Source organism: Lissotriton helveticus, chromosome 10, assembly GCF_964261635.1.
Source record: "Lissotriton helveticus chromosome 10, aLisHel1.1, whole genome shotgun sequence".
Lineage (NCBI taxonomy): Eukaryota > Metazoa > Chordata > Amphibia > Caudata > Salamandridae > Lissotriton > Lissotriton helveticus.
Genome location: NC_136071.1, coordinates 1,122,236,463 through 1,122,250,834, shown reverse-complemented (window position 1 = coordinate 1,122,250,834; position 14,372 = coordinate 1,122,236,463). Strand labels below are relative to the sequence as shown.

Here is a 14,372-nt window from a genome sequence, read left to right as displayed (position 1 = left end):
GCCCAGAGCAGAGCCCTGCTGGGCAAGAGAAAGAAGGAAGAGAAGGACCTCAGAAAGAGGGGCATTGAGGGGATCCACAGCCTTTGCTGTGCACCATGCCACAAATCTGTTCCACCTGCAGGCGTATACCGACTTTGTGGAGGGACGTCTGGCTGCCAGAACGATGTCACAAACTTCAGGAGGCAAGTCAAATGGCCTCAACTGTCGCCGCTCAATCTCCAAGCATGGAGGTGGAGACTGGACAGGTTCGGGTGGAGGACCGTCCCCTGCTGCTGCGACAGAAGGTCCTCCTGAAGAGGCAGACGAACCGGGGGGATCGACTGACATACTGAGTAGCTCTGGATACCAGTACCTTCTCGCCCAGTCCGGAGCCATAAGGATGACTTGGGCCCGGTTGCGCTTGATCTTCTTCAGCACTCTGGGCAGAAGTGGTATAGGCGGAAAGGCGTACAACAGACCGCAACTCCAATCGCGACGAAACGCGTCTCCGAGCGAGTGCCGCCTTGTAAATTCCAACGCGCGGAACTGATGACATTGCGCGTTCTCTTCGGTGGCGAATAGATCTAACCAAGGCTCTCCCCATCCCTGAAAGAGGCCCTGCGCCACGTCCGAGTTCAGACGCCATTCGTGATCCATCATGCACCGACGGCTGAGCTCGTCCGCCCTGGCGTTCAGAGACCCTGCCAGGTGTTGAGCCACCAGGGTCACGCCCTGGCGTTCCAGCCATTGCCAAAGGCGAAGAGCCTCCTGACAAAGGATCCACGACCCCACCCCGCCTTGTTTGTTGCAGTACCACATGGCGGTGGTGTTGTTCCGTGAATACCTGCACTACACTCCCCCGGACAGAGGGGAGGAATGCCTTCAGTGCCAGACGAATAGCCCGGAGCTCCAACAGGTTGATGTGGAGCCGGGTCTCAGCCGGAGACCAGAGGCCTCTGATCTCCGCCTCTCCCATGTGGCCTCCCCAGCCCTGGAGGGACGCGTCCGTCACAACTACGTGCTCCGGTTGGGGAAGGGAGAGGGATCTGCCGCTGACCCAATCGTCGGTCCGTAAGCCACCACTGCAGCTGTCTCGCAGTGCCCTCCGAGATCAGGACGTGGTCGGATAGGTTGCCCTGATGCTGGGCCCACTGAAACTTCAGGTCCCACTGCAGAGCCCGCATCCGCCACCTGGCGTGATGCACCAGTAGGATGCAGGAGGCCATCAGCCCCAGAAGCCGCAGCGTCAACCTGACCGAAACCCGGGATAACGGCTGAAAGATGGGAATCAGAGCCTGAAAATCCCGGACCCGCTATTCGGGCGGATAAACCCGAAACCGCGCCGAGTCCTGAACCGCTCCGATGAAGAGGAGCTTCTGAGAGGGGCACAGGTGTGACTTCGGCACATTGATGGAGAACCCCAGCTGGTGCAGGAGGTCTGCCGTCGTCTGGAGGTGGCTGACGACTGTCTGGGGCGAGCCCGCCTTCAACAACCAGTCGTCGAGGTAGGGGAAGACTGAAACCCCTAACCTGCGCAGATGAGCTGCGACCACCGCCATCACCTTTGTGAACACCCGTGGGGCGCTGGTAAGGCCGAAGGGGAGCACGGTAAACTGAAAGTGCTCGTGGCCAACCATGAACCGCAGGTAGCGCCGGTGGGCAGGCAGGACGGGGATATGAAAGTAAGCGTCCTGCAAGTCCAACACTACCATCCAGTCTCCTGGGTCCAGGGCAGCCAGGACCTGAGCCAGAGTCAGCATCTTGAACTTCTCCTTCCGGAGGAAGCCGTTGACGTTCCTTAGGTCCAAGATAGGGCGCAGGCCCCCCTTTGCCCTTCTTGGGTACCAGAAAGTAGTGGGATTAGCAACCACACCCTACTTCTGGCCCAGGAACGCGCTCGATGGCCCCCTTGACCAAGAGGGCCGTAACTTCCTCCTGCAGAAGTCGCAAATGATCCCCCGATACACGGTGGTTCTGCGGTGGCATGGCTGGAGGAGTCGCCTCGAAGGGGAGGGAGTAGCCCCTTCGGACGATTTGCAGCACCCACCTGTCCGATGTGACAGTGCGCCAGTGGAGGTGGTGATGGCGAACCCTGCCCCCCACTGGCGTCACATGGGCCTGAAAGCACGGACTAGGAGGGTTTTGAGGCGGATGCTGCGGGGGAAGGTGTGGACTGACCTCGCCGCTGCCCCCGACCGCCCGGACGGCGGTTCCCACGGCCGCCACCGCGTTGGGTATTGCCCTGCGGAGCGTGGCTGGCGGCGCGTGTGGGCGCACCCCTTCCGTGGCCACGAAAGGAGTGAAAGGCAGCCGATTGCTGGCGCTGGCCCGAGAGGTCCAAGGACTTGGCCGTAGCCCTGGAGTCCTTAAAACGCTCAAGCGCATGGTCTGCCTTGTCGCCAAAGAGGCGACGGCCATCGAATGGCATGTCCATGAGTGTGCTCTGGACATCTGCCGAGAAGTTGGCGGACCTCAGCCAGGCGTGGCGTCTGACCGCCACCGTCGTTGCCATCGCTCTACCTCGGTGGTATCCAGCCCACACCTGATGGAATACTTGGCTGCATCCCGGCCCTCCACAAGGGCTTGGCCGAGTTTGGCCCGTACCTCCAACGTACACTCTGGCAGCACCTCCGCGACCTTATCCCACACAGAGTGGGTGTAACGTCCCAAGAGGCAGGCGGTGTTGGAACACCGCAGGCCCAGACTAAGGGATGAGAAGATCTTCTTCCCATACTGGTCATACCTCTTGGATTTCCTGTCCGGCGGGGCCGACGGGAATGCGGTCTGGGAATTGGAGGCCTGGATGACCAGGCTCTCGGGGGTAGGGTGGGAGGACAGGAAACATGGGTCGCCCGGGGCTGGGCGGTGGCGCCTGGCCACGTTCCTATCTACGGGCGAACCCGTAGCGGGCTTGGACCAAGTGCCCAGAAGAACGTCGGTCAAGGCCTCATTAAAGGGCAGCAGAGGCTCGGCCGAGCTTGACTGCGGTTTAAGGACCTCAGTGAGGAGGTTAGACCTCACGGCCGCGACGGGGAGCTCAAGGCCCAAGGCCTTGGCAGCCCTCATCAGCACCACACTATATGTTGCCCCCTCCTCCGAAGCCACGGTAGGAGGGGAGACAAAACCAGTGTCTGGAGAGGTGTCCAGGCCACTGGCCTCCCCAAGGTCTCCTGTCCAGTCCTCGTGAGACTGACACTCTCTGGTCAGAGGGTCCTCAGACCCCTCCCAGTCCTCTTCATCACCCATCTCCTGAAACTCAGGGTTCTCAACTAATGGGGCCTTTTCATAGAAGTGAAACTCTCCAAACGACGTCTGGAGCGGCGCCCATCGGGGCCGTCCCGGCGCCGGAACAGGAACGAAGGTGGAACCGGGGACGGCGCCGGAGGCGACACCTGAGGGTCTGACGCCGGGGAGGTCGTAAGGTCCACCGGCGACGAACCAGATCCCGAAGGAGGTCCAGCGGCGTCCTGCGGCGCCGGGCCCGAAGGCGCCGGCGGCGCTGGAACAACTGAACACCTCGGCGCCGGGCCCGAAGGCGCCGGCGGCGTCGGGATAACGGGAACCTGCGGCGCCGGGCCCGAAGCACCCGACGGCGTCGGGGCAGATCCCCCCCCCCCCCCCCCCCCCCAGGGGTCCCAGACGGGTCCGCTGGGCCCGAAGGCGCCGCGGAGCCCGTCGGAGGAGAGAGATTCCTCATGGCCATGAGGAAGCGCTCGACCTCCTCCGGCGTCGCGTTGAGCCCAGGGACCGTAGGGCATGGGGCTGGACGCGGCTCCGCGTGGGTGGTGCCACCCGAACCCCCGGCCGCATCGTGCGAGCGTCGGGGGGAGTCCGAAGAGCGATGACGCCGCTTGGACTTCTTGTGCCACTTACCGGACGACTTCGACCCGGAGGAGTGCGGCCTACTCTCGGAACTGTGGTGGCTCCGAGCCCGCGACCTGTCCCTCGACCTCCCATGGGATCGGGACCTCTTGCGGCGCGGGACCGACTGCCGGAGTTCGAGCCGCCTGCGGGACCGCTCCCGCCTGGCTTTCGAAGAGAGGGCCCGGCAGTCGGAGCAGGCCTTGTCGTCGTGGTCGACGCCGAGACAAGATAAACACACGCGGTGAGGATCCATGACCGACATCAGGCGGTCGCAATCATCGCAGTGCTTAAAGCCGGGCATCCCTACGGCACCGGAGGAGTCGAAAGACTTCGCGAACAATCAAAAGTGATCAAAAAGTTAGTCAAAAAATGACTAGGGTTACTGCTTTTTCCAGATCTGCGCTTGCTGGCGTGGAAAAAAGAAGAACTGACGTCAGCACGCGGAGGCGGCGTCTAAATACTCCGACGACGTCATCACAGCGCCCACGACGCCGACGACGGACCCGCAGACGACGCCTACCGACGTGCAAGGGTACTGCTACGCAAAAATTTCCGGATCCAGTCTGACGCCTGGGGATATTCTAAGGTAAGGAATCTAATACGAACGTGTCTCTTTCAGATGGTTAATGTGTCTCCTGCAAAGCACATCATGAAAAGTACAGAGGACATATTTTTATTTTATGTAGATAGGTATGTGGGTTACTGCTTTTAAAACAGAGATCCTTTTGTTACTTTTAGTTTACTTCAAGATTATCAATTGTAATCCTTCTAATATATAGTACAGTGAGCTATAAAGGACATGGGACTCCTACACCTTGTAACAAGCACAGACGTATAGAACACATCCTATGCATGGATTTACACACATTCGATCTATTGTCAATGTATAATGCGTATGTGTGATACAAAGTGCACTGACACCGTATATTGGAATGGGTAGCGCTATCAAAGAAATAAAACAAAATAGTGGCAAATTATTTGTGTATATAGTGGGACAGAGCAACACATCCGTCATTCTTACAGTGCATGCATAAGTCTTATATACAGGGACTGAACAAAGTCAAGTCCTGCCTCTCTTAAGTACTTGTGAAGTGATTAAAAAGCTGTGTGCCTTTGTTTCCCCTGCACTGCATTGGCATCTACGTATGAGGCTCCAAAAAGCTCCCAGCCAATGCCCGTCCAACAAAAGGTGGCCAGATAGATCCTTAAATCCGGCTCTTGATTTAAGTCCAGCTAGAATTTAAAATAACAGCGCCCCCTCGCCGTCTGCACTTTCCTGCTCCGAATGAAATCAGCTAAAGTGCATGCGCTGCTGAATGTGTCCTGATGTCAGAAAATTACACTGGGACGAGATCAGCAAATTTTTAGTGGGGCCCAACGTTTTGGCCCCAACATGTGAAAATAGTGGGTGAATGCAGACTACTCGTGTGTACCCCTGATGTGTGTCCTGGGTTAGATAGGTGTTAAGTTACAACCGGCTGGAGAACGCATCTTTACTCGCTCCCAATCTAGATGTAAGATTGTGAAGATTCTTTAGTTATGCCATCAACTCTCCCATTGCTCTGATCAATATATCTCTGCTATTACAACTCTGATCTTTGTCATACTTGTTTCCCTTTCTGCAACATGTGAAATTATTAATACCACGTTTAGTCTCCTTTAGGCCCATTCTGTCATTTGTGAAACAGGTTCTAAAGCTGTAAATATAACATCAGAATACAACCTAACTCTCCATATTGGTTGAAAGCTTCAACACGGATGCTCTGGAAGCAAGGTGTGAGATGGCCTCAGAAGGCAAAAACGTCTGGGATCCAAGGTTTGAAAAAACATAGCAGCAAAATAAATTTTGATAAATCATAGTTCTCATCCATAGATTCACAAGTCTGTCTCGCTTCTTTTGGTGGTTGGGAGTCACACATGGGAAGGTGAAACCGTGCCAGCCCAGGCTGAGGTTGCGAACTGAAACATCTAGGTCCTGGTGGAGATGTGCAATTCCTAAGGGCACGATTGATGAAACCTTTGCAGAGCCTTCCTTGGACATGCTGCTACAAATCTGAAAATGCAGAGGATCCTAAATAATCCGGAATTATTCACATGGTTATAGATATGATGAGGCAGCCAGTGATGAAGAACTGACATTTAGATAAATAACTTTTCTCTACCTACTCTGAATATGGACATGTACGCATGACAATTACGGCTTTACAATTTCAGAATTTGTCTTCTGGTCCCCCTGTACATTTTGAACTCCGATAACAGTAAATGCAGTTCATGAACACATTTGGAAGACCGAAATCAATGGTTCCAATCAGAAAATGGAATTATATCTGGAGTTTCATGAAAAGACAATAAAATTAATGGATCGGAGAGGATAAATGAATTTGGATCAAAACGTGCATGACAAATGCCGGTTCTAAATGGGCCGAAAGTGTGGTAAGGTACTCAAATCAAATGAGGCAGTATGCTATACCTGGTAGAAACTGATACACATGCAATAGTTGCTTCCTTATTTCCCTTCCTTTCTGTAATTCAAGGGATAGAGTGAAGAGCTTTAGTTATAGAGTGCCTTACAACAAAGCTCCTTTCCATAAATAGAGTATCCCTGCTCCTTTATGGTTAAGCCCACATACGCTAACCAGATTTTTTAAAAGAGTGGGCAAAAAGAAAGAACAAAGGGAAACCCACACAAAGAAGAAAAAAATGGACCAATGACAGAAGGCAGACACTGCCACGCTTCAAAAATATGTTAGATCCATGCAACTAAAGAATTCACATTGCACATGGAGTGCTGTGCAATGGCTTTTGCCTCCAATGTTTTACTTAATCTCAAATAACAGTTTTAAGTATACGATACCACTTGAGGAATACTGATGCTCAAAACTATCAAGCTAACCATATTTTATGACTAAAATGATATACTTCAAAGCTCAATATTAGGACATAGCTTTTATTAAGGGACCTGAATTGATACACAGAAGTCAACAACTGCTGCAGATATACAGGCAAATTAGAATACAATGATATTGCTATACCACTTTGCCTTAAACAGACCAGAACTACTTGGCAAGTACCACTTTTTTTATTTAAAACTCATTTATTATGTGTTTTTACTGCCGTTCTTAAAACTGATCAAGATTGTCACACCTTAAATACAGATAAATTTGCTAGTTACATAATTGTATTCACATACAGAAAAATACAAGACCAATTGCTTTTCCACAATATTCAATTTATACAATACTGTAACTAAATGAAACTTTCAGAGACAGAAAATAAGAGCAGGTAACTGGTTTGGTCCAATATCTTAATGTAGTGGTTATTCTCTCCCTTTTATAGAACGCAAAACAACATACAACACATGCACAACCATTCACCTTTTAACAACTGGCGAAAAGACAACAACCGGACTAGGATCAATACACCCAAAACTTCAACCAACCATAAAGAATAATATGCCTATATTATAGCTATTTACAGCATAAATGATCAACATTGCTGTACTAAAGAGCACCATATATACATATGTATATTTACATATATAAACATTGCCAGGGGGAAAAAATTACACGGGGAAGGGTAAAAGGTGACACGGCTGTACATCACATTAAAAAGTATTTACAATACTTGGAAAACAGCTGCAACAAATAATTTATTGCAAATGCCCGTTAGAAATGTTCCTCTTACTGCGCTATTTACAGAATCAAGTCTCACTTTTTGCAATCATGATCACAAAAACATTTTTTAAACTTTTTAATTGCCTCACTTTAAACTAGCAAATGAATGCATTTTTGTTTTAACTAAGGTGGCCTAAACTATAATTTGCTTACAACAAACACTTTCATATACTGAAATCAAGAGTTCACAGCAAAACTGGACTGTACAAGTCTGATGTCCATGGAGGCCATTTTTCTTTTAGCCGAGGATCGCATAATATACTGTAGGTACAATGTTTTTTGTTTAGGGTGAACCATAAAAATCATCACCGGAGGACCCTTCTGCAATTTTATTTATTATTAGAGATCTCCAATGAGGTATTATACATATATTTTAAGGTCCCACGAGCTATAAAATTGTTGCTTTAAAAATATACTGCTGCAAACTCTAACTCGCTACAATACCCGCCTAATGAAATAACTCCGGAAATGAGCAGGGTAATTACCCTGCCACAGTGTGCACCATGGCATGGGCTTACTAGTACGAAAACACACATACCCACACCCCCATCCTCTCCTAGTATGAAAACAAACAAACACACACACATAAATGCTCCCCCCTTCATCCCGCATCCCCTCCCCAATTCGGTCCAATTAAAAAAAGCCAGTGTATATGACAATGTTAAGCTCAAAGTTATGTTTTTGGTGCTCTGTTCGATCCATAGACTTTAAAAAATGCACTGTCCGACAATTCAATCAACTTAAGATATCAAAAACATCTAATTGCACATTGCCTTGACACCATGTATATCAAAATGGTAACTCGAGCTACTGTACAATAGTCAAATAAAACACAATTGTGCCCCTGACATTTAAGAATGTCACATTTTATTTTGCATACTAGAATGCCTCATATCAAACTTAAATTGGTCAAAATCTATTTTTCGGCAGAGGAATTTTAGAGCATATTTATTTGCCATTATACTCTGGCACGCTGAATAACGAGATGAGACAAAGGAAGAAAAGGAGCAATTTGTTGCAGTAAAAATAAAACATGTAAAGATGTGTCAAAAGATTGACGTCTCCTGAGACTTTATAGAAAAATATGTGGTGATATAAAAGCATAAAAAAAGTATTGGAGACACTCAAGGAGCAATATAAAAGTTGGATCTCTGAAGAATAAGGGAATAGGGAAGCGGTAACCCAACTCTACTGGCTTTTTAATAAATACCTAAAACAGATATACCTATACAGTAGTTAAACCTTTACATTCCTTCCGGCCTTATTTAAAAAAAAAAAAAAAAAAAAAAAAAAAGACTGCAAATTTTTTACACATAATGGAATTTTTACAGACAAAGAATATCCTGCTTAAGCAATGGGGCCATATAACTGGAGACTAATCATATTTACAGGATTCATAAAGGGCACAGTGGCAAAGCATACTAATAATAGAAATTCTAATTATAGAAATAATGTTGTACAACAGGTTTCCAAATATAAACTAAAACCTTCAGAAGAACTGCAGAACTTTAAATTTATAGTAGGAAAATAATAAAAACAAGATAATCTTGCTTGTACCATTCACACTGGTGAGGGTACAGAATGTTGGGAGAAGGGAATATGGAAGTAGGTCAGGTTACTTTGCCAAAAAATACTTTTTTAATTATATTCCTATCCAAAACAGCTTTCAGGTCTGGAGTTATATCACACATTTAAATATATTTTCAAGCTTAAGACAAACAGGGATGGACGGTACTCAGCCAAAATAAATCATTTTCAGTGCAGCCTTGCTTCGCATAAGCATTGGATCATTTGAACGGGACGTCCCGAATGGAATTTCCAACATCAAATCATTATTGCTTTGGTTCAGTTTCAGACACTAAATATGCCTCAGCACATACTTCGGATATCAGGGAAAGTCTGAATAGGTTAACATTTCACAAAGAAACAAAAAGCTTTTTTCACCTAGCTTAAGTGCTGAACATGAAAGTTTTAAGTGCTTCATTTACACTACGGTCTAGAGTACTCTTTTACGCAGGGGTTCCCATACTAAAACTATAGATGTAGAATTACCACAATAAAACAGTCTATATCCTCGAAAAGAAAATGCATTGCCTAGCAGCATGCACAAAGGGACCATGCATTGTGGAAGCAACTAACAAATTAAAATATAATAAATAATTGTTCAAAATCCCACTTAAAAATGTTAAGACAACAAAATGGAGTACACAAATAGGCGTTCACAGATCTGAACAGATATAATGGTGACAAGTTAACATACTACAGACAAGCTATTGTCAAATGACATGGCAACAACTTGTCTGATTGGAGGTGCAAACAAGATCCTCCATGGTGTTCCGCTGAATATTAACAGATATTGTCTTTTCACACAGAGGTAGTTGTAGAACGTTATTTTTAAAGTTTTTGCTCTTTATTAGTTCCAATTCGTTTGTTGTGTCTGACATTTTTTCAGTGAAGAACTTTATGCTGCCCACTGGCGAAACTTTGCCTGCATTCCCACTGGCGCTTATACACATTTTCCACATTGACTTTTCTTGCACTTTAACACTGGAAAAAGAGAAGTTATTTTGTGGATCAAGAATGAATTTTGCATTGCTGTGAAGCTGTGAGCCCAAGCAAAGACTCATTAGTTTTAGGCTTTCCATAAGTTCCTCTGCAGTTCTGGGTGACTGTTGCACTGAATTTCCAGATCCAGCACAACTGCGTGTTGAGCCAGAGGAATTGTTACTGTTACCACTAGATCCATTGGAGGGGCTATTTCCACCTTTACTGGTATCATTAGGACTTGCTTTATCCACACCTCCATTTCCATTGCTTGGTTTGCCTTGACCTCCACCATCTCCTTGACTACCTGGCGGGCCTTCACTGCTGTCACGCCTATGCCAAGAGTATGTAAACCCAGTGTCTTTATCTAGCCGCCGTCTGGTTTCAGAGTCGTCATCACTAGTTTCAGAGCTACTGCAGCTTGACCCCCGGCCTTGACTTTTTCTTCGATGATAACGCTTGTGTACTGTCCCGGGGGAGGCAATATTCATTTTTAATCGACTAAGTTTTGGAGGTAAGTTTTCATCCATGTCAAACTCGTCATCTGATTCCCCTTCCTCAAAGATCTGATTGAGCACTGGAGCACTCTTCCTAGAAGTGAGGCGATTTGTAACAGAAGGCTTGCGCCTTAAAACCACTTGTGTTGAAAGAGGAATAGGTTTTTTATCTTCTTCATCTTCCTCTTCATCCTCCTCAACTCGGAATAGACACTTTCGGCCACTTGCTGATGCATTCAAGCTTACGGGTGGAATCCCAGACACAGATCCAAGAGACTCCGGTGGATCATCTCTCTTTGCAGATTCAATAAGTGCCTTATTTCTATGACCATTGAGAACATTTTCAGCAGTACGGACTGGAGAAGGATTAACAGTGGTGTGCGATATTGGAGAAGAAGTAAGATCGTCTTCCAAGTCTTGTGGAACATCAATTTTTGTAGGCCACGACTGCCTGCAAAAGAGAGAAAACATTTTTTAATGCAAGTGAAAACCATTTTATTTACAATATGGGGCATCAAATTCCGAGAAAAGGTATCACAGTTTGGCAAAAAAAGCTAAAGTAAAACTTGGAAAATATGTTCACAATGGATTCGCCAATGAAACAACAAGGTTTGGGCAATAAACAGGCATGGCCTGCATGTGAAAATGAATGTATATAGTGCATTGTTACAGAGAATGTAAAAAAATACTAAACTATATATTTCCTTTGGTTCTCTCCCATAAAGATATAGAAAATGTTTAATTTAAGAAGGCAAAGAAGTCATTTGGATTCCAAGATCTGGTCTATGCAATCACACTGTATCAAGAACATTCAAACAAAAAAACAGTGAGAGAAACCCTCTTGGAACACATGGTGAGGCAAAGAATGGGCAGCTTACGAATTGAATCAAGCAACAGGTGCGAGAAGTCCACTTACCTAAATGTCAATGTTCCTGGGGAGCTTACAGAGATTGTGCCGACCACCAGGTTGCTTAGTGTGGCTATCCCAATAGTATCAAGCTGTGGAACCCCTCCAAGGCTGCCACCTGGGGGAACATACGGTCTGGCCACAGAGGTGTCTGGCCTGTGAGTCGCCCGTCCCATCCCATGACCTTAAAGGCCATGTTCCACAACGGGAGGACCATTGTTGTGGCATGTACGCGTGACAGCTATCCCCGATATGGTAGGTGTTGTAAAGATGTGCCATGAAGGGACCATTTCTCAGAGGCATAGGCGGAGTCTTCTTGGGTGTCATACCACCACTCGATGACCATCAGGTGAGAAGCTCAGTAATATGTTTCAATTAATGCTGCCCCGTCATATGTCAATGTAAAATATTTAGCAAGAGCGAGTCGGGGTGTCCCTTGATACCACGGGAAGCTCCAAAGAATAGAATGGATTTTCTTAAAGAAGAATTTAGGCAGAGGGTAAGGATAATTCTCTAGGCGATATAGAAGGCGTGGGAAAGTTACTATGTTAAAAATGGCAGTTCTCCCCATCAGAGATAGTGGGAGTGAAGACTATGTCTTTGTGTCGGCTGCTAACCTGGCTGCCTCGTTCCCCTTCGATAGAGAATGGCCTAGAAGCCGCCGTTCCCACCTTAACATGTGCTGTCAGGTCTGTATACAGGAGCTTAATGCACAAGCTACTACTTGTGTAACGATATATCTGTAAGAGACATTAGTTAGTGATAGATTCCTTACCTTACAATATCCCCAGACGTCAGACTGGATCCGGAAAATTTTGCATAGCAATACCCCTGCGCGCCGGCAGGCGTCGTCCGCGGCTCCGCGTCCGTCGTCGTTAGCGCCGGAATGACGTCAGAGTACTTAGACGCCGCCCTCGCGCGCTAACGTCAGTTCTGATACACAGCTTTTCCGCGCCAGATACGCAGAGCCATGATAGAACCAACACTGGTGCCATGAAACTAGGGCCCTGAAAGGGAATGACCTTAACCCTAGATATCGGTTCGCAGAACGGGGAGGATGGGTGGGTCGGTAAGGAATCTATCACTAACTAATGTCTCGTTACACAAGTAGTAACTTGTGTATCTGAAAGAGACACGTTAGTGATAGATTCCTTACCTTAGAATAGATACCCCAGCAATACCAACCCCGGTGGTGGGTCTGCGAACCAATAATCACACCAGAAAGTCCTGGAGGATGGAACGGCCAAAGAAGCCATTCCTCCGGACTTGGCTGTCCAGGCAGTAGTGTCTCGCAAACGTGTGCAGCGAGGCCCACGTAGCTGCCTGACAAATGTCCTGCAAGGGCACACCTCGGCCCAGGGCAGTGGTAGTCGCCGTGGCCCGAGTGGAATGAGCCCTCAATCCAACAGGGGGCTCCTTCTTAGCCAAGGAGTAACACGCCTGGATACACAAGATGATCCACTGAGATGGTCCGCTTGTGCACTGCCTTTCCCTTCTTAGCACCCACGTAACCAGCAAAGAGTTGGTCATCCACCCGGAGCTGGCGTGTGCGATCCAGGTAGTAAGAGAGCGCACATTTTGGGTCCAGACGGTGGAGCCTCTCTTCCTCTTTCGAGGGATGCGGAAAGAAGGTGGGCAAGGCAATGGACTGCCCGATGTGGAAGGCCGTGACAACCTTGGGCAGGAAAGAGGGTCTTGTCCGCAACACAACCTTGTCCGGATGGACAGAGAGGAAAGGAGGTGTGGAAGAAAGAGCCTGGAGCTCACTCACTCACTCTCCTGGCAGAGGTGATGGCAACCAGGAAGGCAGTCTTCAAAGTAAGAAGACGGAGAGGACAGTTATGGAGCGGCTCAAAGGGAGCACACATCAGGTAAGTAAGAACAAGGTTCAAGTCCCACTGGGGCATCACGAAAGGAACAGGAGGGAACATGTGTGTGATGCCCTTCAAAAACCTATTTACAATTGGGGACTTAAACAAGGAAGGCTGATCAGGTAGCCTTAAGAAGGCGGAAAGGGCAGAAAGGTAACCCTTGATAGTGCCCAGAGTAGAGCCCTGCTGGGCAAGAGAAAGAAGGAAGAGGAGAACCTCAGAAAGGGGAGCAGAGAGTGGATCCACAGCCTTTGCTGTGCACCATGCCACAAATCTGTTTCACCTGCAGGGTATACCGACTTTGTGGAGGGACGCCTGGCTGCCAGAATGACATTACAGACTTCAGGAGGCAAGTCAAAGGGCCTCAACTGTCGCCGCTCAATCTCCAAGCTTGTAGGGGAAGACTGGACAGGTTCGGGTGGAGGACCGTCCCCTGCTGCTGCGACAGAAGGTCCTCCCGAAGAGGCAGACGAATCGGGGGATCGACTGACATGCTGAGTAGCTCGGGATACCAGTATCTTCGTGCCCAGTCCGGAGCCACAAGGATAACCTGGGCCCGGTCGCGCCTGATCTTCTTCAGCACTCTGGGCAGAAGTGGTATAGGCGGAAAGGCGTACAATAGACCGCAACTCCAATCGCGATGAAAAGCGTCTCCGAGCGAGTGCTGCCTTGGAAATGCCAACGCGCAGAACTGATGACATTGCGCGTTCTCTTCTGTGGCGAATAGATCTAACCAAGGCTCTTCCCACTGCTGAAAGAGACCTTGCGCCACGTCTGAGTTCAGACGCCATTTGTGATCCATCATGCACCGACGGCTGAGTTCGTCCGCCCTGGCGTTCAGAGAACCTGCCAGGTGTTGACCCATCAGGGTCACGCCCTGATGTTCCAGCCACTGCCAGAGGCGCAGAGCCTCCTGGCATAGGGTCCACGACCCCACCCCACCCTGTTTGTTGCAGTACCACATGGCGGTGGTGTTGTCCGTGAACACCTGCACTACACTCCCCCGGACAGAGGGGAGGAATGCTTTCAGTGCAAG

At 48.4% G+C, this 14,372-nt stretch overlaps 1 protein-coding gene across 2 annotated transcripts in view; it reads right to left on the bottom strand.

Annotated features, from left to right (window-relative positions):
- Window positions 1–6,776: 6,776 nt before the first annotated feature.
- The window catches only part of SNRK (SNF related kinase), a 175,321-nt gene continuing 167,725 nt past the window's right edge, over window positions 6,777–14,372 (bottom strand). The window contains exon 7 of one of the 2 annotated variants that reach the window (XM_078663905.1): window positions 6,777–11,009. In XM_078663905.1, coding sequence (XP_078520031.1) covers window positions 9,794–11,009 — 1,216 coding nt within the window. In that variant the 3' untranslated portion in view covers window positions 6,777–9,793. The remainder of the gene's footprint in view (window positions 11,010–14,372) is intronic. The other variant, XM_078663906.1, reaches the window with a different exon arrangement.